Source organism: Telmatherina bonti (genome assembly GCF_933228915.1).
Source record: "Telmatherina bonti genome assembly, chromosome: 20".
Lineage (NCBI taxonomy): Eukaryota > Metazoa > Chordata > Actinopteri > Atheriniformes > Telmatherinidae > Telmatherina > Telmatherina bonti.
This window is the reverse complement of record NC_136618.1, coordinates 26,926,355-26,953,961: the sequence shown is the minus strand read 5'-3', so window position 1 is coordinate 26,953,961 and position 27,607 is coordinate 26,926,355. Positions and strand designations below refer to the sequence as shown.

The following is a 27,607-nucleotide window of genomic DNA, read 5'->3' as shown; positions in this document are numbered from 1 at the left end:
TCACCATCTGCGGGAAGAGCCATAAGGGTAGGGTGCAATGTGAGCTGGGCAGCAGCAAGAGGCGGGGACCCTGGCGGTCCGATTTCCAGCTGCAGAAGGTGGCTCTAGGGACGTGGAATGTCACCTCTCTGGTGGGGAAGGAGCCTGAGCTTGTGCACGAGGTTGAGCGGTGCCGGCTAGATATAGTTGGACTAACATCGATGCGTGGCTTAGGCTCTGGAACCAGTACCCTCGAGAGGGGCTGGACCTTCTTCCACTCTGGAGTTTCTCATGGTGAGATGTGCCAAGCAGGTGTGGGCATTCTCATCAGCCCTCGGCTTGGTTCCTGTACGTTGGGGTTTACTCCGGTGGATCAAAGGGTAGTTTCCCTGCGCCTTCGGGTGTGGGGACAGGTTCTGACTGTTGTCTGTGCTTATGCACCGAACAGCAGTTCAGAGTACCCACCCTTTCTGGAGTCCTTGGAAGGAGTGTTTGACGGCGCTCCCTCTGAGGACTCCAATGTTCTGTTGGGGGACTTCAATGATCACATGGGCAATGAGGGTGAGACGAGGGGAGTGATTGGGAGGTATGGTTCTCCCACTCTGAACCCAATTGGGGTTTTGTTATTGGACTTCTGTGCTCGGCATGGATTGTCCATAACGAACACCATGTTCCAACATAAGAGTGTCCATATGTAGACTTGGCATCAGGACTCCCTTGGTTGCAGTTCCATGATCGATTTTGGAGTCGTATCATCGGACCAGAGGCCACATGCCTTAGACACTGAGATGAAGAGGGGGGCGGAGCTGTCAACTGATCACCACCTTGTGGTAAGTTGGCTCAGATGGTGGGGGAGGAAGCTGTTAAGATCTGGGAGGCCAGACGGATCAGTGTGGCATCTGCAGTAAAGCGGACTCTGCGCCAGTCTGTCGTGGTGAAGAAGGAGCTGAGCCAGAAGGCAAAGCTCTCGATTTACCAGTCGATCTAAGGTCCTACCCTCACCTATGGTCAAGAGCTGTGGGCCATGACTGAAAGAATAAGATCTCATTTAAAGGCGGCTGAAATGAGTTTCCTCCGAAGGGCGGCTGGGCTCTCCCTTAGAGATAGGGTGAGGAGCTCGGTCATCCGAGAGGGGCATCCGGTAGAGCTGCTGCTCCTCTGCATCGAGAGGGGCCAGTTGAGGTGGCTCGGGCATTTGGTCAGGATGCTTCCTGGATGCCTCCCTGGTGAGGTGTTCCGGGCATGTGCCTCTGGGAGAAGACCTTGGGGAAGACCTAGGACACGCTGGAGGGATTATATCTCTCAGCTGGCCTGGGAACGCCTTGGGATCCCCCCGCAGAGTTGGCAAACGTGGAAGGGGAGATGGAAGTCTGGGCTTTCCTGCTTAGGCTGCTGCCCCCGCTATCTGACCTCGGATAAGCGGCAGAAGATGGATGGATGGATGGATGGAATGTTAAATTTCATCCATTGGTTTTTGATAGAAAGTGATTGATCATGTCATACGGTTATATTGGTAGCTTCAGCATCAAGACTAGAAAACTATGAAGTCAAATGAGTGGCAGTAGGTCTAAAGGCATCTGTCATCAACCCACAAACACCTGGATAAACAACCATCACAATGGATGAAAGATCTGTCTCTTCATCTTGTGATTGATTTGATTTAATTTAAGTATTTATTGCACAAGGACAGGTTAAAACTGGATTATTACAAAGCTGCTTTTTTTTTGTTTTGCTTGTCTGGAATCTGCTCTCATCAAGACATGACAAACTAGCGGCCGCTCAGTTCCAAATGGCAAACTCAGGTGGTTAAAAGTGAAGCCTATGCGGAAGAGAAAAAAATTGCAGTTCCCCCTTTCTCCACTAGGGATTCCAAAACAATGCAAATCCCCATAGACTCCCATGTTAAAAAGACCAGCTTCAGAGCAGAACAAAAAATGTTTACAGCCTGGTACTAAAAACCATTTTAGGTTTGATAGTTCAGGTTTACCTTCACGACAACTGAGGGGGACTGAATTTTTTTGTAACTTCTCCGTTTAGAAGTAATTTCATGTAGAAATGCAGTAAATATAGGGGCATGTCCTTTTGATTGACAGGTATCTAATCTCCTGTTTCAAGAAGGAGGAATGTAAAACAACCAAAGTTTTTAACAACTTAACAACGTGACATACCTTTCGCCCGCTAACGTCCGTTAGCTGGTTAGCTACTGTTAACTCTGAGTTCGCTCAGTTACCTCTAAGCAGCACGCAGGTTGTCGATCGATAAATATCAATCATCTACACAACATGATCACGGCCCCCCCGTCTGCTCTTCTTTTGTTCCCATTTTTGTATTTTGTGGGAGAAAAGACACACTTGATGCTGCCAAGATGACAATGATAGGAACCGCCCAATTCAGCTCTTCAGAAACCTACGGGTGATGTCAAAGAGACTCCGTCCATCTTTTATATACAGTCTATGATCAGTATTTAGAAATAGACTACTGATACTGCAGTTAACTGGTTATAGCTTTACCAGGAAGAAAATGACAAATTGTTAAGAATTTTAAGGGACTACAAGGTGTGCCATCAGATTGAACCTTCTTTATAGTTGCTAGCTGTTATCACTTCTGTTTGGGTTTTTGTGTTTATGTTTATGTTGTGTTTATTTCATTTGTCTTTAGCATGATTAGGGATAAATGTGAGGGTCAGTTTATCTCTCTATGTTGGTCCTGCAATTGACTGGTGACCTGTTCACCCTGCTTCACATAATCTAAGATGTTCTATTAAGACTGTGATGAATAATGGCAGACTACTGACAATTTTTGATATGTTTCACTTGCATGTATATGCACACTTCTTCTATCTATAATGCTCTGAGCAGATCATGCAGAAACCCAAGAGAACCAGTTATAAATTTCAAGTATTTTCATATGTATTTTATCTATAAAAAGAGTTCAATACCTCAATAATAAAACTTTATTGTTATAATGTTGTTTTCTTCAGAGGAAAAAATACAATCTCAATGTTTTATCATAATGTAAAAGCAGCAGTATTGTGCCAGATGAAGATCCTGGTCATCCTAACAGTCCTGGTCTGTGGTCTTCATCCTGGACACATTGACCTTTGCCTTCTTCAGCAGCTCTTTGGCCTTGTATATGGTCTTTGGAGACAGGGAACGCCTCCGTCCCAGAATCCAGGCAAATTTGTAGTTGAAAAATTTGCAAATGTTTGTACAGGAGTACACAACAGCATAGTTGTGGTAGTTGGTGTCTAGAACCCAGTAGTCAAGGTTGGAGAAAACTGGGAACAAAGGTCACAAAGAAAAATAAAGACATGTAGAGTTTGACTAAATTTATGTGTTGAAGTGAAATTAATCCATTTTTGTCAATATTATCATTAAAAAAATCATGCATTTAACAAAGGTAAGGGAGAAATCTGCCTTCTGTCAATCAAAGTGTGTAAACTTGATTATGTTTGATGAAAAATTAAGCAAAAAAAAAAAAATCAGCAATGCGGGATGAGTGGAAATAGACAACAGAAACAAGATGCTCTACACAATAAATACTTACTGCCTGAGCTACCCATTTTAAGTTTGGCTTGTTCTTCCTTGTCTGGAATCTTGGCCGAGCCTCCTTTCTGTATCTCTTTGTCTTTACTAAACCACAGAAAAAGACATTTAAACTGGTTGGTAACCATTTAAAACCCGAACTCCCCCAGCTGGAAGGCTTTCAGAACAAATTGTGCCAAAGGGCATGAAAATGGACATTTTGGAGACCTCTCCTGAACTATCTGTACTCAAACCTCTCACTGAGATCATGTTAATTGAGTTGATCTTTGCAGAGATAATATTTACATATTATCTTATGATCTACTATGATTCATTTTACTAAAACTCCAGAAGTGTTAAAATAAATCCTGTAGTTGCAGACATAAAGTCGTTTCAGTATGGACATGCACATTTTAAACAGAGGCCTAAAATCAGGCTCAAAGGGTTTATTCATCTGGTGGTTTCAGTAAAATCTGTGTTGAGAAATTTCTTCATAATCTGATGACTTGTAATATGTGCATGTCGCCGGAGTAGAGGAATATACAGAATGCTTTGCTGCGCCAGACAGGCCAAACAGGATCATTTCATACAAACAAAATGATTAATTATATGATTGCAACAACAACCATAGAACAGGTAATCTTGGTGGACTCTACTGAACTGTTTATACTAATATATTTTATTTATATGCCAGAAAGAAATAGATAAACATTTGCAAAAAAATAGTACATAAAACCAACTATGGGTATTTAACAATGAACAATTTTCTTAGAGGGGTAAATAAACAATAAGTAGGCCAACCTCTACCCCATGGTTAATAATGTGCTGTTGCTAATTTACACCACTGATCAGGCACTTATGTGCCCATTTCTTTATCCATGGAAAGCCAGTGAGGTCATAAATTCATTAACTTCATCTTCCACCTAAAATACCACTCTATTAAGCACCACTTTGCATCCATTAAATGCCAATAAAATAACTTTTATTAGGTAGTAATTGGCGATTAAAACCTTTTATGCCACCTGAGGCAGGCAAGCTGTTTTAGTTGTTTCAGTCTTCCCATCAAACAGAGGACAGACCAAAAACTAGACTATTTCCAGTGTTTTATGAGGATGTGACACAGCACATCAACCAAACATGAGATCAAATAAAGAAACAATCAGTATGTGTTAATACTTACTAGGTATAAGAGTAGATAAAGTGGATGGTATCTGTTTGCACCAGTCTATACTTAATCTCAGTGCACTTTCCTGGAGCAAAGCCATAAGGAATCTTCTCAATCTCGTACCACTTTCCCATGAACTGGTAACAGAGACAAACCGTTACTTTGTTGGCTCATAGTGTAGTGTGATTGCATGTACATTTGTGTAAGTATTACCTTTGTTGGATAGAAGTTCTTCTTCACATCTGGAGTAGGGCAGGGACCCCATCCAATAGACTGAGCTGAGATCAGAGGGAACATCAGGAAGAGGAAGACGACAGCAGCCATTGTTGCTTTAGAAGAGAAGAGTGTGTTAGGCGAGAAATCATCTTCTTCATATGTGTGTGTTTGTATGTGAAGAAGTGTGGAAGTGAAGTGATAGAAGAAACAGTGGCAGGACCTGCATTAAAACAGCCTTGCTAATAACTCTTCGTAACAGAACAGAAAAACATGATAGGTCTGTAACTTATGCAGAAATGATTGAGTTGTTATCATTCTCTTACCTGATCTGTGTGACGATATCAGGTGGAGGCTCGGTGTTGGATCAGTCTGAGTGTGTCTTAAGCACTCCAGACTAAACCAGGCTCTTGTCCTTATTACTTCAGACAGAAAGCTGCTTTTATACTTGAACTTAATGCACATTCTCACATTTTGAGACTGCTGATCTCGGCATAAAAGATGAACATTTTGACTGCTTACTAGCACATTGTCTTGACAGTATTGTCAGTTCAAAAACCCGACCACAGTGACTAAAGATAATTATTGCAAATATAAGCTACATTGAAAGTTGTTCTTCTGGCTTCAATATGTGGAGTTTTGCATGTTCTCCCCATGTATGCAAGGGTTCTTTCCAGATACTCCAACTTTCTGCATATCTTCCTCCCACCCTCCAAAGACATGCATGTTAGGTTAAGTGGTTACTCTAAATTGCCCATAGGTGTGAGCGTGAGTGGTTGTTTGTCTCTGTGTGGCCCTGCGATGGATTGGCGAGCTGTCCAGGGTGTACCCTGCCTTTTAACCAAAGCCTGCTGGGATAGGCACCAGCTCCCCCGCGACCCTTCATTGGACGAAGCGGTTAGGATAATGAATGAATGAAAAATCTATTTAATGATTTTGCTATGTATCCGTGACTCTGCAGGCAACTGTCACTGACTTATTTTGACAGCAGTTTTCAGGCAAGTGCTAAAGTGTCCTCATTTCTACTCTGTTTTTTTTATTCTACTCTAACTTTTTTTTGTTTTTAACCCTTTCATGCATAGTGGCCCTGTAGTGGACACCTATTTACAAGCTCTTTTCTTTCATATTCATGAATGAGGAGGATATTTTTGTAAATAAACCACTTCAGTGTCTTTTTTTTTACAAAAATGTAAAAAAAATCTTGCATTGCTTTTTATAATTAATTCATGCATTAAAGAGTTAATGAACTTTTAGTTTATGTATTTGCTTTTCAGTGTTATTTTTAATGTCCATGCAATGAGGCTTGAAGTTCATAAAAGTGTCTCCATGGCACTTTGAATTTGGCAAATGTGGATTTTATTTAGAACTTCCTGTGTGGGGGTACCACCACTTATCTTGTTCCACGTAAAGCACAGGTTATGACAGAATTTACCAGATTTTCTGCTTGCTGATGATTGCGGCCTCAATGCTGGATCTAAAGCTAACATGTAACTCAACATTAATAAGTTGACCTCCACCTGCAAAAACTTTGGCCTTCTTATTGCAAACACAGCAGATAACAATCAGCAAACAGTATGGAGTGGTATGTTTTTTTATCTCCATTATATCAGACAATCAAGAGACAGACAACACAGCACAGTGCAGGACAAGATGGACCAAACAAAGCAGTGGGGAGTCATAACTGTGTCAGAAGAAGAATGATATTAGTCATACAACATTAATCACATCAGCAGTCAAACTAGGAAGCAAATTTTACATTCTAGTAAGCAGAAATGAACTTCAAGTATAACAGAAGCTGCATTAATCCACACATAAAGACACAGTCCATGTATATATTTCTTTTTATTATATTTTATTTTTAAGACTTTTTAAATTTACAAAAGGGCCCCCCTCCCCTACATTTTCCCCAAACAGACAAAAAACAAACAGTTACCATATCTCTTTGACATTAAACATAATACACAACTAGAAACAGCTATTATTGAAATAATAGCAAATGTGAATGCCGATTTATTGAATTATGCTGAATGATTGAATTGAAATTGCATAAGTATAAGAACTTCGATAAAAAAAAAGCAAAACTAATATTTTTTCGAATTGGCCCACATCGGGATTGAACTCATGTAATTTTTTCCACGTCCAGCAGGGTGTAAGAGAACAACAAAGTGGAGTAGTGGCGTAGTGAGTAAGAAAGGCAGTGTGCTTCAAAACAAGAGTTTATTGGTTCAATCCAAATGTGGGGCAAATCAAAAAAAAAAATTCACTTGTGCTTTTTTTTTTTTCAGTTTATTATTGTTATGCAATTTTATTTCAATCATTCAGTATAGTTTAATAAATGGTCATTCACAATTCTGTTCCTGTGATTGGACAAAACAGAAAATGCAATTCAGCTTGGTCCATTTTCTGCACCGGTACACAAGTACACATTGGTATACATGGGATGGGTTCAAATCCAGTTTTGAACATTGAGCTTATATGGTATGCTAGTAGTTGCACACCGAATATTGTACACCTTTCCATCAGAGCATTCAGTTTCAGCTTCAAGGTGTGCAGTTAATATGTGAACTACCTGCACAAAAAGTCAATCTCTGTGCAATATTTGAAGACAGAATAATACAGTTGTGGAAGGAGGTGATAAGTTGTACTGTGTGGTAATATTTGGTGTAATGTTACTGTTTGGATTCAAATCTACAACATCCAGTGCGAAGGCCCATTCTCATAACCACTAGGCCACTATTTCGCCCAGATATACATGTGTAGAAAAAGGTAAAACATTTCTATTGAATAGAGGATGTTCAAGGTACTGGCAGAACTATTGAAGAGTTTTGCTATTGGCATTAAAACGCCTTTTTAGAAATTCCACCAGTGTGTAATCAGCAGGATTGCTAAAAGGGAAAGGTTGAACTAAACTGCTGTGAAGAAGAAGAAGCCATTGATCTTTTGGTTAACTGAAAAGCACCATAGACTGAAAAGCGCAGAGTTTCTTTTAATTCCTGGTCTTAGAGTGCCATCTAGTGGCTATGAGGTAAATGTTCATTTTAGGTGTCATCAATAGGTACTACAAAGAGGTACAGAGCTGGCTTGAAATAACAGGCCCTCCTTTGTTAAAAAATGAATTTAAAAAAGCTTAGCTGATACTAACCATGCTGATTTAGTTGGTAACAAACAGACTTAGCTGGTTGCACTACAGTTTCTTTTTCATTTCTAGTCTTAGAGTGCCATCTAGTGGCCATGTGTAGAAACACTTTTCTTTTTTAGGTGCTATGAATAGGTACTATTAAGAGGTACTGAGCTGACTTGATATTTTTTCAAAGAAAATTGGAGTCAGGATCACAATGTACCAGACAGTGAGAACTGGTGAAGACCTTTGAACCAACTAAAGAAGTTTGACTTGACAAACAATAAATTTAAAGTCACAGTAAAAATTTGTTTGGTTGTTGAAATCATTGTAAACAATCACTTAAATCTGCTCATTTGGTTTTTCAAATTACCTGTATTCTCAAATTATAACATTCTCATTTTTTCACATCAACAATGACATTGCAGTTTGCATTATGCCACTCAAGTTTATTGTGCATCCTCTTAGACCATAACTCATAGTCTGTGCAGCACATAGTTGGAGGTAAAAAAAAAACAGTACCAAGCAAAGGAATCTGCATGAGCCTCATAACATTCAAACATTAACCATTGAGAAGCTTTGTGTTACATGCTGGATGAGAACCTTGGCCTTGTACACCACTATACACTTGTGTCGCGGTGCACCCTGATAAAGCAGTCTGCAGCTCATTATGCAAAAAAAAAAACTAAATAAACCAATTGCAGAGTTGAATTTCTGTTTTCTCCAATAATAGGACAGAATTGAAAAGTTGACAAAAACCTAAATAACTAAAAAGTTTAAATGTTTTCAAAGTTCTCACGTTGAACAATAAAGTCTTTAACTGATTACACAAGCAGTTCTAAATGGTTTTCTGCAATGATTGATGTAGTTTAACTACTGACTTTAGACTTTTAGGTGTATTTACAAATTATTTACAATAATCTTTGGTGTCTTGACAGCAGTTCAACCATTCACATTTTTTTCAATTCTGCTTATTACACACTGGTGGCAAAGGCAAACCCATACCAATGGCAAAAATTGTTAATGCTCATGCCAGGGTATGTAGCACAGCTGCAGTGACATAGTGGTAATTGTGACTTGTCTCTCATTCAGAAGATTGAGAGTTCAAATCCAGGTGCTGGATTTTTGTAAATCATATCAGATGGTTGTACTTCTTGTCCTTATGCTGATCTATGTCTAAAAGATTTTGTGTGCTACTTTACATATTTAAATCTTAAGCTCTTTTGCTGATTACACATTGCAGGAATTGTAAAAAAAACAAAAAAAAATTCTTATTCAAATAAGAGTTTTTGATGAGTCTGCTAAAGCAGCATGAAGAGCTCTGTTGGTGTAGTGGTCAAAGAAATGGGCTCTTGTTCAGAGGTTCATTTGTTTGAATCCTGATGCATTAGTGTGATAAATCAAGTTGCATAGTTGTGCTGCTTCTTCAAATGGTTATGCAAATGATGAAAGATTAGTATCATCTGCAAACAGAATAGTCTTCAACAAACTAGATACTTCACATACAATATTAATAAACAAAATAAATAATAATGGTTCGAAAGCTGAAGCTTGCAGAACTCCAAACTTTAGTTTCATTAATTTTGCTTGAACTTGGTTTATTTCAACATATTGTTCTCTGTCATTCAGATAACTAATAAGCCAGCTGAGGGCCACACCTCTAACCCCATATATCTGAAGCTTCTTCATATATAATTCATGATCTACAGAATCAAAAGCTTTTTTTAAATCCCCAAAAATCCCAATGTCATACTGTTTTTTTAATTGCTGGAGTTACCTCTTCCACAAACTCTATGAGGGCTAATGAGGTGGTTTTGTTTTTCCTGAAGCCATATTGTTGATCATGTAAAATATTCAGCCAATCACAAGGCTAAATTAATTTTTCATAAAATGCTAAATATCTCAAAAACTACAAAGATTTGAAACGACAAACGTCGTAGCACACATCTCCCGAAGGAGCTGCAGGGTTTGACATGTGAACGACTGAAATGACCTGAATGGCGCAAGAGAAGTAGTGCGGCAAAGTTTGGCGGAATAATATGAAAAATGGCCGAACAAGATGTCAAAAATGAAAATGCCCCATGGGTATAATAAGACATGAAGAACAGGAACTCAATAATGTGATATGGGTCCCCCTTTGGAGCCAGGCCTGGGGATTGGGCACGAGAGCGAGCGTCTGTTGGCCGGGCCTTTGCCCATAGGGCCCAGTCGGGTTCAGCGCGAAAGGATTACATGGGCCCCACCTCCCGTGGGCTCACCATCTGCGGGAAGAGCCATAAGGGTAGGGTGCAATGTGAGCTGGGCAGCAGCAAGAGGCGGGGACCCTGGCGGTCCGATTTCCAGCTGCAGAAGGTGGCTCTAGGGACGTGGAATGTCACCTCTCTGGTGGGGAAGGAGCCTGAGCTTGTGCACGAGGTTGAGCGGTGCCGGCTAGATATAGTTGGACTAACATCGATGCGTGGCTTAGGCTCTGGAACCAGTACCCTCGAGAGGGGCTGGACCTTCTTCCACTCTGGAGTTTCTCATGGTGAGATGTGCCAAGCAGGTGTGGGCATTCTCATCAGCCCTCGGCTTGGTTCCTGTACGTTGGGGTTTACTCCGGTGGATCAAAGGGTAGTTTCCCTGCGCCTTCGGGTGTGGGGACAGGTTCTGACTGTTGTCTGTGCTTATGCACCGAACAGCAGTTCAGAGTACCCACCCTTTCTGGAGTCCTTGGAAGGAGTGTTTGACGGCGCTCCCTCTGAGGACTCCAATGTTCTGTTGGGGGACTTCAATGATCACATGGGCAATGAGGGTGAGACGAGGGGAGTGATTGGGAGGTATGGTTCTCCCACTCTGAACCCAATTGGGGTTTTGTTATTGGACTTCTGTGCTCGGCATGGATTGTCCATAACGAACACCATGTTCCAACATAAGAGTGTCCATATGTAGACTTGGCATCAGGACTCCCTTGGTTGCAGTTCCATGATCGATTTTGGAGTCGTATCATCGGACCAGAGGCCACATGCCTTAGACACTGAGATGAAGAGGGGGGCGGAGCTGTCAACTGATCACCACCTTGTGGTAAGTTGGCTCAGATGGTGGGGGAGGAAGCTGTTAAGATCTGGGAGGCCAGACGGATCAGTGTGGCATCTGCAGTAAAGCGGACTCTGCGCCAGTCTGTCGTGGTGAAGAAGGAGCTGAGCCAGAAGGCAAAGCTCTCGATTTACCAGTCGATCTAAGGTCCTACCCTCACCTATGGTCAAGAGCTGTGGGCCATGACTGAAAGAATAAGATCTCATTTAAAGGCGGCTGAAATGAGTTTCCTCCGAAGGGCGGCTGGGCTCTCCCTTAGAGATAGGGTGAGGAGCTCGGTCATCCGAGAGGGGCATCCGGTAGAGCTGCTGCTCCTCTGCATCGAGAGGGGCCAGTTGAGGTGGCTCGGGCATTTGGTCAGGATGCTTCCTGGATGCCTCCCTGGTGAGGTGTTCCGGGCATGTGCCTCTGGGAGAAGACCTTGGGGAAGACCTAGGACACGCTGGAGGGATTATATCTCTCAGCTGGCCTGGGAACGCCTTGGGATCCCCCCGCAGAGTTGGCAAACGTGGAAGGGGAGATGGAAGTCTGGGCTTTCCTGCTTAGGCTGCTGCCCCCGCTATCTGACCTCGGATAAGCGGCAGAAGATGGATGGATGGATGGATGGAATGTTAAATTTCATCCATTGGTTTTTGATAGAAAGTGATTGATCATGTCATACGGTTATATTGGTAGCTTCAGCATCAAGACTAGAAAACTATGAAGTCAAATGAGTGGCAGTAGGTCTAAAGGCATCTGTCATCAACCCACAAACACCTGGATAAACAACCATCACAATGGATGAAAGATCTGTCTCTTCATCTTGTGATTGATTTGATTTAATTTAAGTATTTATTGCACAAGGACAGGTTAAAACTGGATTATTACAAAGCTGCTTTTTTTTTGTTTTGCTTGTCTGGAATCTGCTCTCATCAAGACATGACAAACTAGCGGCCGCTCAGTTCCAAATGGCAAACTCAGGTGGTTAAAAGTGAAGCCTATGCGGAAGAGAAAAAAATTGCAGTTCCCCCTTTCTCCACTAGGGATTCCAAAACAATGCAAATCCCCATAGACTCCCATGTTAAAAAGACCAGCTTCAGAGCAGAACAAAAAATGTTTACAGCCTGGTACTAAAAACCATTTTAGGTTTGATAGTTCAGGTTTACCTTCACGACAACTGAGGGGGACTGAATTTTTTTGTAACTTCTCCGTTTAGAAGTAATTTCATGTAGAAATGCAGTAAATATAGGGGCATGTCCTTTTGATTGACAGGTATCTAATCTCCTGTTTCAAGAAGGAGGAATGTAAAACAACCAAAGTTTTTAACAACTTAACAACGTGACATACCTTTCGCCCGCTAACGTCCGTTAGCTGGTTAGCTACTGTTAACTCTGAGTTCGCTCAGTTACCTCTAAGCAGCACGCAGGTTGTCGATCGATAAATATCAATCATCTACACAACATGATCACGGCCCCCCCGTCTGCTCTTCTTTTGTTCCCATTTTTGTATTTTGTGGGAGAAAAGACACACTTGATGCTGCCAAGATGACAATGATAGGAACCGCCCAATTCAGCTCTTCAGAAACCTACGGGTGATGTCAAAGAGACTCCGTCCATCTTTTATATACAGTCTATGATCAGTATTTAGAAATAGACTACTGATACTGCAGTTAACTGGTTATAGCTTTACCAGGAAGAAAATGACAAATTGTTAAGAATTTTAAGGGACTACAAGGTGTGCCATCAGATTGAACCTTCTTTATAGTTGCTAGCTGTTATCACTTCTGTTTGGGTTTTTGTGTTTATGTTTATGTTGTGTTTATTTCATTTGTCTTTAGCATGATTAGGGATAAATGTGAGGGTCAGTTTATCTCTCTATGTTGGTCCTGCAATTGACTGGTGACCTGTTCACCCTGCTTCACATAATCTAAGATGTTCTATTAAGACTGTGATGAATAATGGCAGACTACTGACAATTTTTGATATGTTTCACTTGCATGTATATGCACACTTCTTCTATCTATAATGCTCTGAGCAGATCATGCAGAAACCCAAGAGAACCAGTTATAAATTTCAAGTATTTTCATATGTATTTTATCTATAAAAAGAGTTCAATACCTCAATAATAAAACTTTATTGTTATAATGTTGTTTTCTTCAGAGGAAAAAATACAATCTCAATGTTTTATCATAATGTAAAAGCAGCAGTATTGTGCCAGATGAAGATCCTGGTCATCCTAACAGTCCTGGTCTGTGGTCTTCATCCTGGACACATTGACCTTTGCCTTCTTCAGCAGCTCTTTGGCCTTGTATATGGTCTTTGGAGACAGGGAACGCCTCCGTCCCAGAATCCAGGCAAATTTGTAGTTGAAAAATTTGCAAATGTTTGTACAGGAGTACACAACAGCATAGTTGTGGTAGTTGGTGTCTAGAACCCAGTAGTCAAGGTTGGAGAAAACTGGGAACAAAGGTCACAAAGAAAAATAAAGACATGTAGAGTTTGACTAAATTTATGTGTTGAAGTGAAATTAATCCATTTTTGTCAATATTATCATTAAAAAAATCATGCATTTAACAAAGGTAAGGGAGAAATCTGCCTTCTGTCAATCAAAGTGTGTAAACTTGATTATGTTTGATGAAAAATTAAGCAAAAAAAAAAAAATCAGCAATGCGGGATGAGTGGAAATAGACAACAGAAACAAGATGCTCTACACAATAAATACTTACTGCCTGAGCTACCCATTTTAAGTTTGGCTTGTTCTTCCTTGTCTGGAATCTTGGCCGAGCCTCCTTTCTGTATCTCTTTGTCTTTACTAAACCACAGAAAAAGACATTTAAACTGGTTGGTAACCATTTAAAACCCGAACTCCCCCAGCTGGAAGGCTTTCAGAACAAATTGTGCCAAAGGGCATGAAAATGGACATTTTGGAGACCTCTCCTGAACTATCTGTACTCAAACCTCTCACTGAGATCATGTTAATTGAGTTGATCTTTGCAGAGATAATATTTACATATTATCTTATGATCTACTATGATTCATTTTACTAAAACTCCAGAAGTGTTAAAATAAATCCTGTAGTTGCAGACATAAAGTCGTTTCAGTATGGACATGCACATTTTAAACAGAGGCCTAAAATCAGGCTCAAAGGGTTTATTCATCTGGTGGTTTCAGTAAAATCTGTGTTGAGAAATTTCTTCATAATCTGATGACTTGTAATATGTGCATGTCGCCGGAGTAGAGGAATATACAGAATGCTTTGCTGCGCCAGACAGGCCAAACAGGATCATTTCATACAAACAAAATGATTAATTATATGATTGCAACAACAACCATAGAACAGGTAATCTTGGTGGACTCTACTGAACTGTTTATACTAATATATTTTATTTATATGCCAGAAAGAAATAGATAAACATTTGCAAAAAAATAGTACATAAAACCAACTATGGGTATTTAACAATGAACAATTTTCTTAGAGGGGTAAATAAACAATAAGTAGGCCAACCTCTACCCCATGGTTAATAATGTGCTGTTGCTAATTTACACCACTGATCAGGCACTTATGTGCCCATTTCTTTATCCATGGAAAGCCAGTGAGGTCATAAATTCATTAACTTCATCTTCCACCTAAAATACCACTCTATTAAGCACCACTTTGCATCCATTAAATGCCAATAAAATAACTTTTATTAGGTAGTAATTGGCGATTAAAACCTTTTATGCCACCTGAGGCAGGCAAGCTGTTTTAGTTGTTTCAGTCTTCCCATCAAACAGAGGACAGACCAAAAACTAGACTATTTCCAGTGTTTTATGAGGATGTGACACAGCACATCAACCAAACATGAGATCAAATAAAGAAACAATCAGTATGTGTTAATACTTACTAGGTATAAGAGTAGATAAAGTGGATGGTATCTGTTTGCACCAGTCTATACTTAATCTCAGTGCACTTTCCTGGAGCAAAGCCATAAGGAATCTTCTCAATCTCGTACCACTTTCCCATGAACTGGTAACAGAGACAAACCGTTACTTTGTTGGCTCATAGTGTAGTGTGATTGCATGTACATTTGTGTAAGTATTACCTTTGTTGGATAGAAGTTCTTCTTCACATCTGGAGTAGGGCAGGGACCCCATCCAATAGACTGAGCTGAGATCAGAGGGAACATCAGGAAGAGGAAGACGACAGCAGCCATTGTTGCTTTAGAAGAGAAGAGTGTGTTAGGCGAGAAATCATCTTCTTCATATGTGTGTGTTTGTATGTGAAGAAGTGTGGAAGTGAAGTGATAGAAGAAACAGTGGCAGGACCTGCATTAAAACAGCCTTGCTAATAACTCTTCGTAACAGAACAGAAAAACATGATAGGTCTGTAACTTATGCAGAAATGATTGAGTTGTTATCATTCTCTTACCTGATCTGTGTGACGATATCAGGTGGAGGCTCGGTGTTGGATCAGTCTGAGTGTGTCTTAAGCACTCCAGACTAAACCAGGCTCTTGTCCTTATTACTTCAGACAGAAAGCTGCTTTTATACTTGAACTTAATGCACATTCTCACATTTTGAGACTGCTGATCTCGGCATAAAAGATGAACATTTTGACTGCTTACTAGCACATTGTCTTGACAGTATTGTCAGTTCAAAAACCCGACCACAGTGACTAAAGATAATTATTGCAAATATAAGCTACATTGAAAGTTGTTCTTCTGGCTTCAATATGTGGAGTTTTGCATGTTCTCCCCATGTATGCAAGGGTTCTTTCCAGATACTCCAACTTTCTGCATATCTTCCTCCCACCCTCCAAAGACATGCATGTTAGGTTAAGTGGTTACTCTAAATTGCCCATAGGTGTGAGCGTGAGTGGTTGTTTGTCTCTGTGTGGCCCTGCGATGGATTGGCGAGCTGTCCAGGGTGTACCCTGCCTTTTAACCAAAGCCTGCTGGGATAGGCACCAGCTCCCCCGCGACCCTTCATTGGACGAAGCGGTTAGGATAATGAATGAATGAAAAATCTATTTAATGATTTTGCTATGTATCCGTGACTCTGCAGGCAACTGTCACTGACTTATTTTGACAGCAGTTTTCAGGCAAGTGCTAAAGTGTCCTCATTTCTACTCTGTTTTTTTTATTCTACTCTAACTTTTTTTTGTTTTTAACCCTTTCATGCATAGTGGCCCTGTAGTGGACACCTATTTACAAGCTCTTTTCTTTCATATTCATGAATGAGGAGGATATTTTTGTAAATAAACCACTTCAGTGTCTTTTTTTTTACAAAAATGTAAAAAAAATCTTGCATTGCTTTTTATAATTAATTCATGCATTAAAGAGTTAATGAACTTTTAGTTTATGTATTTGCTTTTCAGTGTTATTTTTAATGTCCATGCAATGAGGCTTGAAGTTCATAAAAGTGTCTCCATGGCACTTTGAATTTGGCAAATGTGGATTTTATTTAGAACTTCCTGTGTGGGGGTACCACCACTTATCTTGTTCCACGTAAAGCACAGGTTATGACAGAATTTACCAGATTTTCTGCTTGCTGATGATTGCGGCCTCAATGCTGGATCTAAAGCTAACATGTAACTCAACATTAATAAGTTGACCTCCACCTGCAAAAACTTTGGCCTTCTTATTGCAAACACAGCAGATAACAATCAGCAAACAGTATGGAGTGGTATGTTTTTTTATCTCCATTATATCAGACAATCAAGAGACAGACAACACAGCACAGTGCAGGACAAGATGGACCAAACAAAGCAGTGGGGAGTCATAACTGTGTCAGAAGAAGAATGATATTAGTCATACAACATTAATCACATCAGCAGTCAAACTAGGAAGCAAATTTTACATTCTAGTAAGCAGAAATGAACTTCAAGTATAACAGAAGCTGCATTAATCCACACATAAAGACACAGTCCATGTATATATTTCTTTTTATTATATTTTATTTTTAAGACTTTTTAAATTTACAAAAGGGCCCCCCTCCCCTACATTTTCCCCAAACAGACAAAAAACAAACAGTTACCATATCTCTTTGACATTAAACATAATACACAACTAGAAACAGCTATTATTGAAATAATAGCAAATGTGAATGCCGATTTATTGAATTATGCTGAATGATTGAATTGAAATTGCATAAGTATAAGAACTTCGATAAAAAAAAAGCAAAACTAATATTTTTTCGAATTGGCCCACATCGGGATTGAACTCATGTAATTTTTTCCACGTCCAGCAGGGTGTAAGAGAACAACAAAGTGGAGTAGTGGCGTAGTGAGTAAGAAAGGCAGTGTGCTTCAAAACAAGAGTTTATTGGTTCAATCCAAATGTGGGGCAAATCAAAAAAAAAAATTCACTTGTGCTTTTTTTTTTTTCAGTTTATTATTGTTATGCAATTTTATTTCAATCATTCAGTATAGTTTAATAAATGGTCATTCACAATTCTGTTCCTGTGATTGGACAAAACAGAAAATGCAATTCAGCTTGGTCCATTTTCTGCACCGGTACACAAGTACACATTGGTATACATGGGATGGGTTCAAATCCAGTTTTGAACATTGAGCTTATATGGTATGCTAGTAGTTGCACACCGAATATTGTACACCTTTCCATCAGAGCATTCAGTTTCAGCTTCAAGGTGTGCAGTTAATATGTGAACTACCTGCACAAAAAGTCAATCTCTGTGCAATATTTGAAGACAGAATAATACAGTTGTGGAAGGAGGTGATAAGTTGTACTGTGTGGTAATATTTGGTGTAATGTTACTGTTTGGATTCAAATCTACAACATCCAGTGCGAAGGCCCATTCTCATAACCACTAGGCCACTATTTCGCCCAGATATACATGTGTAGAAAAAGGTAAAACATTTCTATTGAATAGAGGATGTTCAAGGTACTGGCAGAACTATTGAAGAGTTTTGCTATTGGCATTAAAACGCCTTTTTAGAAATTCCACCAGTGTGTAATCAGCAGGATTGCTAAAAGGGAAAGGTTGAACTAAACTGCTGTGAAGAAGAAGAAGCCATTGATCTTTTGGTTAACTGAAAAGCACCATAGACTGAAAAGCGCAGAGTTTCTTTTAATTCCTGGTCTTAGAGTGCCATCTAGTGGCTATGAGGTAAATGTTCATTTTAGGTGTCATCAATAGGTACTACAAAGAGGTACAGAGCTGGCTTGAAATAACAGGCCCTCCTTTGTTAAAAAATGAATTTAAAAAAGCTTAGCTGATACTAACCATGCTGATTTAGTTGGTAACAAACAGACTTAGCTGGTTGCACTACAGTTTCTTTTTCATTTCTAGTCTTAGAGTGCCATCTAGTGGCCATGTGTAGAAACACTTTTCTTTTTTAGGTGCTATGAATAGGTACTATTAAGAGGTACTGAGCTGACTTGATATTTTTTCAAAGAAAATTGGAGTCAGGATCACAATGTACCAGACAGTGAGAACTGGTGAAGACCTTTGAACCAACTAAAGAAGTTTGACTTGACAAACAATAAATTTAAAGTCACAGTAAAAATTTGTTTGGTTGTTGAAATCATTGTAAACAATCACTTAAATCTGCTCATTTGGTTTTTCAAATTACCTGTATTCTCAAATTATAACATTCTCATTTTTTCACATCAACAATGACATTGCAGTTTGCATTATGCCACTCAAGTTTATTGTGCATCCTCTTAGACCATAACTCATAGTCTGTGCAGCACATAGTTGGAGGTAAAAAAAAAACAGTACCAAGCAAAGGAATCTGCATGAGCCTCATAACATTCAAACATTAACCATTGAGAAGCTTTGTGTTACATGCTGGATGAGAACCTTGGCCTTGTACACCACTATACACTTGTGTCGCGGTGCACCCTGATAAAGCAGTCTGCAGCTCATTATGCAAAAAAAAAAACTAAATAAACCAATTGCAGAGTTGAATTTCTGTTTTCTCCAATAATAGGACAGAATTGAAAAGTTGACAAAAACCTAAATAACTAAAAAGTTTAAATGTTTTCAAAGTTCTCACGTTGAACAATAAAGTCTTTAACTGATTACACAAGCAGTTCTAAATGGTTTTCTGCAATGATTGATGTAGTTTAACTACTGACTTTAGACTTTTAGGTGTATTTACAAATTATTTACAATAATCTTTGGTGTCTTGACAGCAGTTCAACCATTCACATTTTTTTCAATTCTGCTTATTACACACTGGTGGCAAAGGCAAACCCATACCAATGGCAAAAATTGTTAATGCTCATGCCAGGGTATGTAGCACAGCTGCAGTGACATAGTGGTAATTGTGACTTGTCTCTCATTCAGAAGATTGAGAGTTCAAATCCAGGTGCTGGATTTTTGTAAATCATATCAGATGGTTGTACTTCTTGTCCTTATGCTGATCTATGTCTAAAAGATTTTGTGTGCTACTTTACATATTTAAATCTTAAGCTCTTTTGCTGATTACACATTGCAGGAATTGTAAAAAAAACAAAAAAAAATTCTTATTCAAATAAGAGTTTTTGATGAGTCTGCTAAAGCAGCATGAAGAGCTCTGTTGGTGTAGTGGTCAAAGAAATGGGCTCTTGTTCAGAGGTTCATTTGTTTGAATCCTGATGCATTAGTGTGATAAATCAAGTTGCATAGTTGTGCTGCTTCTTCAAATGGTTATGCAAATGATGAAAGATTAGTATCATCTGCAAACAGAATAGTCTTCAACAAACTAGATACTTCACATACAATATTAATAAACAAAATAAATAATAATGGTTCGAAAGCTGAAGCTTGCAGAACTCCAAACTTTAGTTTCATTAATTTTGCTTGAACTTGGTTTATTTCAACATATTGTTCTCTGTCATTCAGATAACTAATAAGCCAGCTGAGGGCCACACCTCTAACCCCATATATCTGAAGCTTCTTCATATATAATTCATGATCTACAGAATCAAAAGCTTTTTTTAAATCCCCAAAAATCCCAATGTCATACTGTTTTTTTAATTGCTGGAGTTACCTCTTCCACAAACTCTATGAGGGCTAATGAGGTGGTTTTGTTTTTCCTGAAGCCATATTGTTGATCATGTAAAATATTCAGCCAATCACAAGGCTAAATTAATTTTTCATAAAATGCTAAATATCTCAAAAACTACAAAGATTTGAAACGACAAACGTCGTAGCACACATCTCCCGAAGGAGCTGCAGGGTTTGACATGTGAACGACTGAAATGACCTGAATGGCGCAAGAGAAGTAGTGCGGCAAAGTTTGGCGGAATAATATGAAAAATGGCCGAACAAGATGTCAAAAATGAAAATGCCCCATGGGTATAATAAGACATGAAGAACAGGAACTCAATAATGTGATATGGGTCCCCCTTTGGAGCCAGGCCTGGGGATTGGGCACGAGAGCGAGCGTCTGTTGGCCGGGCCTTTGCCCATAGGGCCCAGTCGGGTTCAGCGCGAAAGGATTACATGGGCCCCACCTCCCGTGGGCTCACCATCTGCGGGAAGAGCCATAAGGGTAGGGTGCAATGTGAGCTGGGCAGCAGCAAGAGGCGGGGACCCTGGCGGTCCGATTTCCAGCTGCAGAAGGTGGCTCTAGGGACGTGGAATGTCACCTCTCTGGTGGGGAAGGAGCCTGAGCTTGTGCACGAGGTTGAGCGGTGCCGGCTAGATATAGTTGGACTAACATCGATGCGTGGCTTAGGCTCTGGAACCAGTACCCTCGAGAGGGGCTGGACCTTCTTCCACTCTGGAGTTTCTCATGGTGAGATGTGCCAAGCAGGTGTGGGCATTCTCATCAGCCCTCGGCTTGGTTCCTGTACGTTGGGGTTTACTCCGGTGGATCAAAGGGTAGTTTCCCTGCGCCTTCGGGTGTGGGGACAGGTTCTGACTGTTGTCTGTGCTTATGCACCGAACAGCAGTTCAGAGTACCCACCCTTTCTGGAGTCCTTGGAAGGAGTGTTTGACGGCGCTCCCTCTGAGGACTCCAATGTTCTGTTGGGGGACTTCAATGATCACATGGGCAATGAGGGTGAGACGAGGGGAGTGATTGGGAGGTATGGTTCTCCCACTCTGAACCCAATTGGGGTTTTGTTATTGGACTTCTGTGCTCGGCATGGATTGTCCATAACGAACACCATGTTCCAACATAAGAGTGTCCATATGTAGACTTGGCATCAGGACTCCCTTGGTTGCAGTTCCATGATCGATTTTGGAGTCGTATCATCGGACCAGAGGCCACATGCCTTAGACACTGAGATGAAGAGGGGGGCGGAGCTGTCAACTGATCACCACCTTGTGGTAAGTTGGCTCAGATGGTGGGGGAGGAAGCTGTTAAGATCTGGGAGGCCAGACGGATCAGTGTGGCATCTGCAGTAAAGCGGACTCTGCGCCAGTCTGTCGTGGTGAAGAAGGAGCTGAGCCAGAAGGCAAAGCTCTCGATTTACCAGTCGATCTAAGGTCCTACCCTCACCTATGGTCAAGAGCTGTGGGCCATGACTGAAAGAATAAGATCTCATTTAAAGGCGGCTGAAATGAGTTTCCTCCGAAGGGCGGCTGGGCTCTCCCTTAGAGATAGGGTGAGGAGCTCGGTCATCCGAGAGGGGCATCCGGTAGAGCTGCTGCTCCTCTGCATCGAGAGGGGCCAGTTGAGGTGGCTCGGGCATTTGGTCAGGATGCTTCCTGGATGCCTCCCTGGTGAGGTGTTCCGGGCATGTGCCTCTGGGAGAAGACCTTGGGGAAGACCTAGGACACGCTGGAGGGATTATATCTCTCAGCTGGCCTGGGAACGCCTTGGGATCCCCCCGCAGAGTTGGCAAACGTGGAAGGGGAGATGGAAGTCTGGGCTTTCCTGCTTAGGCTGCTGCCCCCGCTATCTGACCTCGGATAAGCGGCAGAAGATGGATGGATGGATGGATGGAATGTTAAATTTCATCCATTGGTTTTTGATAGAAAGTGATTGATCATGTCATACGGTTATATTGGTAGCTTCAGCATCAAGACTAGAAAACTATGAAGTCAAATGAGTGGCAGTAGGTCTAAAGGCATCTGTCATCAACCCACAAACACCTGGATAAACAACCATCACAATGGATGAAAGATCTGTCTCTTCATCTTGTGATTGATTTGATTTAATTTAAGTATTTATTGCACAAGGACAGGTTAAAACTGGATTATTACAAAGCTGCTTTTTTTTTGTTTTGCTTGTCTGGAATCTGCTCTCATCAAGACATGACAAACTAGCGGCCGCTCAGTTCCAAATGGCAAACTCAGGTGGTTAAAAGTGAAGCCTATGCGGAAGAGAAAAAAATTGCAGTTCCCCCTTTCTCCACTAGGGATTCCAAAACAATGCAAATCCCCATAGACTCCCATGTTAAAAAGACCAGCTTCAGAGCAGAACAAAAAATGTTTACAGCCTGGTACTAAAAACCATTTTAGGTTTGATAGTTCAGGTTTACCTTCACGACAACTGAGGGGGACTGAATTTTTTTGTAACTTCTCCGTTTAGAAGTAATTTCATGTAGAAATGCAGTAAATATAGGGGCATGTCCTTTTGATTGACAGGTATCTAATCTCCTGTTTCAAGAAGGAGGAATGTAAAACAACCAAAGTTTTTAACAACTTAACAACGTGACATACCTTTCGCCCGCTAACGTCCGTTAGCTGGTTAGCTACTGTTAACTCTGAGTTCGCTCAGTTACCTCTAAGCAGCACGCAGGTTGTCGATCGATAAATATCAATCATCTACACAACATGATCACGGCCCCCCCGTCTGCTCTTCTTTTGTTCCCATTTTTGTATTTTGTGGGAGAAAAGACACACTTGATGCTGCCAAGATGACAATGATAGGAACCGCCCAATTCAGCTCTTCAGAAACCTACGGGTGATGTCAAAGAGACTCCGTCCATCTTTTATATACAGTCTATGATCAGTATTTAGAAATAGACTACTGATACTGCAGTTAACTGGTTATAGCTTTACCAGGAAGAAAATGACAAATTGTTAAGAATTTTAAGGGACTACAAGGTGTGCCATCAGATTGAACCTTCTTTATAGTTGCTAGCTGTTATCACTTCTGTTTGGGTTTTTGTGTTTATGTTTATGTTGTGTTTATTTCATTTGTCTTTAGCATGATTAGGGATAAATGTGAGGGTCAGTTTATCTCTCTATGTTGGTCCTGCAATTGACTGGTGACCTGTTCACCCTGCTTCACATAATCTAAGATGTTCTATTAAGACTGTGATGAATAATGGCAGACTACTGACAATTTTTGATATGTTTCACTTGCATGTATATGCACACTTCTTCTATCTATAATGCTCTGAGCAGATCATGCAGAAACCCAAGAGAACCAGTTATAAATTTCAAGTATTTTCATATGTATTTTATCTATAAAAAGAGTTCAATACCTCAATAATAAAACTTTATTGTTATAATGTTGTTTTCTTCAGAGGAAAAAATACAATCTCAATGTTTTATCATAATGTAAAAGCAGCAGTATTGTGCCAGATGAAGATCCTGGTCATCCTAACAGTCCTGGTCTGTGGTCTTCATCCTGGACACATTGACCTTTGCCTTCTTCAGCAGCTCTTTGGCCTTGTATATGGTCTTTGGAGACAGGGAACGCCTCCGTCCCAGAATCCAGGCAAATTTGTAGTTGAAAAATTTGCAAATGTTTGTACAGGAGTACACAACAGCATAGTTGTGGTAGTTGGTGTCTAGAACCCAGTAGTCAAGGTTGGAGAAAACTGGGAACAAAGGTCACAAAGAAAAATAAAGACATGTAGAGTTTGACTAAATTTATGTGTTGAAGTGAAATTAATCCATTTTTGTCAATATTATCATTAAAAAAATCATGCATTTAACAAAGGTAAGGGAGAAATCTGCCTTCTGTCAATCAAAGTGTGTAAACTTGATTATGTTTGATGAAAAATTAAGCAAAAAAAAAAAATCAGCAATGCGGGATGAGTGGAAATAGACAACAGAAACAAGATGCTCTACACAATAAATACTTACTGCCTGAGCTACCCATTTTAAGTTTGGCTTGTTCTTCCTTGTCTGGAATCTTGGCCGAGCCTCCTTTCTGTATCTCTTTGTCTTTACTAAACCACAGAAAAAGACATTTAAACTGGTTGGTAACCATTTAAAACCCGAACTCCCCCAGCTGGAAGGCTTTCAGAACAAATTGTGCCAAAGGGCATGAAAATGGACATTTTGGAGACCTCTCCTGAACTATCTGTACTCAAACCTCTCACTGAGATCATGTTAATTGAGTTGATCTTTGCAGAGATAATATTTACATATTATCTTATGATCTACTATGATTCATTTTACTAAAACTCCAGAAGTGTTAAAATAAATCCTGTAGTTGCAGACATAAAGTCGTTTCAGTATGGACATGCACATTTTAAACAGAGGCCTAAAATCAGGCTCAAAGGGTTTATTCATCTGGTGGTTTCAGTAAAATCTGTGTTGAGAAATTTCTTCATAATCTGATGACTTGTAATATGTGCATGTCGCTGGAGTAGAGGAATATACAGAATGCTTTGCTGCGCCAGACAGGCCAAACAGGATCATTTCATACAAACAAAATGATTAATTATATGATTGCAACAACAACCATAGAACAGGTAATCTTGGTGGACTCTACTGAACTGTTTATACTAATATATTTTATTTATATGCCAGAAAGAAATAGATAAACATTTGCAAAAAAATAGTACATAAAACCAACTATGGGTATTTAACAATGAACAATTTTCTTAGAGGGGTAAATAAACAATAAGTAGGCCAACCTCTACCCCATGGTTAATAATGTGCTGTTGCTAATTTACACCACTGATCAGGCACTTATGTGCCCATTTCTTTATCCATGGAAAGCCAGTGAGGTCATAAATTCATTAACTTCATCTTCCACCTAAAATACCACTCTATTAAGCACCACTTTGCATCAATTAAATGCCAATAAAATAACTTTTATTAGGTAGTAATTGGCGATTAAAACCTTTTATGCCACCTGAGGCAGGCAAGCTGTTTTAGTTGTTTCAGTCTTCCCATCAAACAGAGGACAGACCAAAAACTAGACTATTTCCAGTGTTTTATGAGGATGTGACACAGCACATCAACCAAACATGAGATCAAATAAAGAAACAATCAGTATGTGTTAATACTTACTAGGTATAAGAGTAGATAAAGTGGATGGTATCTGTTTGCACCAGTCTATACTTAATCTCAGTGCACTTTCCTGGAGCAAAGCCATAAGGAATCTTCTCAATCTCGTACCACTTTCCCATGAACTGGTAACAGAGACAAACCGTTACTTTGTTGGCTCATAGTGTAGTGTGATTGCATGTACATTTGTGTAAGTATTACCTTTGTTGGATAGAAGTTCTTCTTCACATCTGGAGTAGGGCAGGGACCCCATCCAATAGACTGAGCTGAGATCAGAGGGAACATCAGGAAGAGGAAGACGACAGCAGCCATTGTTGCTTTAGAAGAGAAGAGTGTGTTAGGCGAGAAATCATCTTCTTCATATGTGTGTGTTTGTATGTGAAGAAGTGTGGAAGTGAAGTGATAGAAGAAACAGTGGCAGGACCTGCATTAAAACAGCCTTGCTAATAACTCTTCGTAACAGAACAGAAAAACATGATAGGTCTGTAACTTATGCAGAAATGATTGAGTTGTTATCATTCTCTTACCTGATCTGTGTGACGATATCAGGTGGAGGCTCGGTGTTGGATCAGTCTGAGTGTGTCTTAAGCACTCCAGACTAAACCAGGCTCTTGTCCTTATTACTTCAGACAGAAAGCTGCTTTTATACTTGAACTTAATGCACATTCTCACATTTTGAGACTGCTGATCTCGGCATAAAAGATGAACATTTTGACTGCTTACTGGCACATTGTCTTGACAGTATTGTCAGTTCAAAAACCCGACCACAGTGACTAAAGATAATTATTGCAAATATAAGCTACATTGAAAGTTGTTCTTCTGGCTTCAATATGTGGAGTTTTGCATGTTCTCCCCATGTATGCAAGGGTTCTTTCCAGATACTCCAACTTTCTGCATATCTTCCTCCCACCCTCCAAAGACATGCATGTTAGGTTAAGTGGTTACTCTAAATTGCCCATAGGTGTGAGCGTGAGTGGTTGTTTGTCTCTGTGTGGCCCTGCGATGGATTGGCGAGCTGTCCAGGGTGTACCCTGCCTTTTAACCAAAGCCTGCTGGGATAGGCACCAGCTCCCCCGCGACCCTTCATTGGACGAAGCGGTTAGGATAATGAATGAATGAAAAATCTATTTAATGATTTTGCTATGTATCCGTGACTCTGCAGGCAACTGTCACTGACTTATTTTGACAGCAGTTTTCAGGCAAGTGCTAAAGTGTCCTCATTTCTACTCTGTTTTTTTTTATTCTACTCTAACTTTTTTTTGTTTTTAACCCTTTCATGCATAGTAGTGGACACCTATTTACAAGCTCTTTTCTTTCATATTCATGAATGAGGAGGATATTTTTGTAAATAAACCACTTCAGTGTCTTTTTTTTTACAAAAATGTAAAAAAAATCTTGCATTGCTTTTTATAATTAATTCATGCATTAAAGAGTTAATGAACTTTTAGTTTATGTATTTGCTTTTCAGTGTTATTTTTAATGTCCATGCAATGAGGCTTGAAGTTCATAAAAGTGTCTCCATGGCACTTTGAATTTGGCAAATGTGGATTTTATTTAGAACTTCCTGTGTGGGGGTACCACCACTTATCTTGTTCCACTTAAAGCACAGGTTATGACAGAATTTACCAGATTTTCTGCTTGCTGATGATTGTGGCCTCAATGCTGGATCTAAAGCTAACATGTAACTCAACATTAATAAGTTGACCTCCACCTGCAAAAACTTTGGCCTTCTTGGCCTTCTTATTGCAAACACAGCAGATAACAATCAGCAAACAGTATGGAGTGGTATGTTTTTTTATCTCCATTATATCAGACAATCAAGAGACAGACAACACAGCACAGTGCAGGACAAGATGGACCAAACAAAGCAGTGGGGAGTCATAACTGTGTCAGAAGAAGAATGATATTAGTCATACAACATTAATCACATAAGCAGTCAAACTAGGAAGCAAATTTTACATTCTAGTAAGCAGAAATGAACTTCAAGTATAACAGAAGCTGCATTAATCCACACATAAAGACACAGTCCATGTATATATTTCTTTTTATTATATTTTATTTTTAAGACTTTTTAAATTTACAAAAGGGCCCCCCTCCCCTACATTTTCCCCAAACAGACAAAAAACAAACAGTTACCATATCTCTTTGACATTAAACATAATACACAACTAGAAACAGCTATTATTGAAATAATAGCAAATGTGAATGCCGATTTATTGAATTATGCTGAATGATTGAATTGAAATTGCATAAGTATAAGAACTTCGATAAAAAAAAAGCAAAACTAATATTTTTTCGAATTGTCCCACATCGGGATTGAACTCATGTAATTTTTTCCACGTCCAGCAGGGTGTAAGAGAACAACAAAGTGGAGTAGTGGCGTAGTGAGTAAGAAAGGCAGTGTGCTTCAAAACAAGAGTTT

General features: G+C 39.9%; 3 protein-coding genes across 3 annotated transcripts; all 3 read right to left on the bottom strand.

Moving 5' to 3' along the window:
• LOC306770959 (apolipoprotein D-like) lies at positions 1-4,992 on the bottom strand (the record flags this gene model as incomplete). Its single annotated transcript, XM_079259979.1, has 6 exons — positions 1-7; positions 445-581; positions 3,078-3,256; positions 3,526-3,611; positions 4,684-4,805; positions 4,882-4,992. The coding sequence occupies 6 exons, from the start codon at positions 4,990-4,992 to the stop codon at positions 1-3; spliced, it is 642 nt and encodes a 213-aa protein (XP_079116105.1).
• Positions 4,993-10,253: 5,261 nt separating this feature from the next.
• On the bottom strand, positions 10,254-15,245 carry LOC306770958 (apolipoprotein D-like; the record flags this gene model as incomplete). Its single annotated transcript, XM_079259978.1, has 6 exons — positions 10,254-10,260; positions 10,698-10,834; positions 13,331-13,509; positions 13,779-13,864; positions 14,937-15,058; positions 15,135-15,245. 6 exons carry the CDS (start codon positions 15,243-15,245, stop codon positions 10,254-10,256), a joined length of 642 nt encoding a protein of 213 aa, XP_079116104.1.
• Positions 15,246-20,506: 5,261 nt separating this feature from the next.
• On the bottom strand, positions 20,507-25,497 carry LOC306770956 (apolipoprotein D-like; the record flags this gene model as incomplete). The annotated part of the gene is made up of 6 exons (XM_079259976.1): positions 20,507-20,513; positions 20,951-21,087; positions 23,584-23,762; positions 24,031-24,116; positions 25,189-25,310; positions 25,387-25,497. The coding sequence occupies 6 exons, from the start codon at positions 25,495-25,497 to the stop codon at positions 20,507-20,509; spliced, it is 642 nt and encodes a 213-aa protein (XP_079116102.1).
• Positions 25,498-27,607: the final 2,110 nt, after the last annotated feature.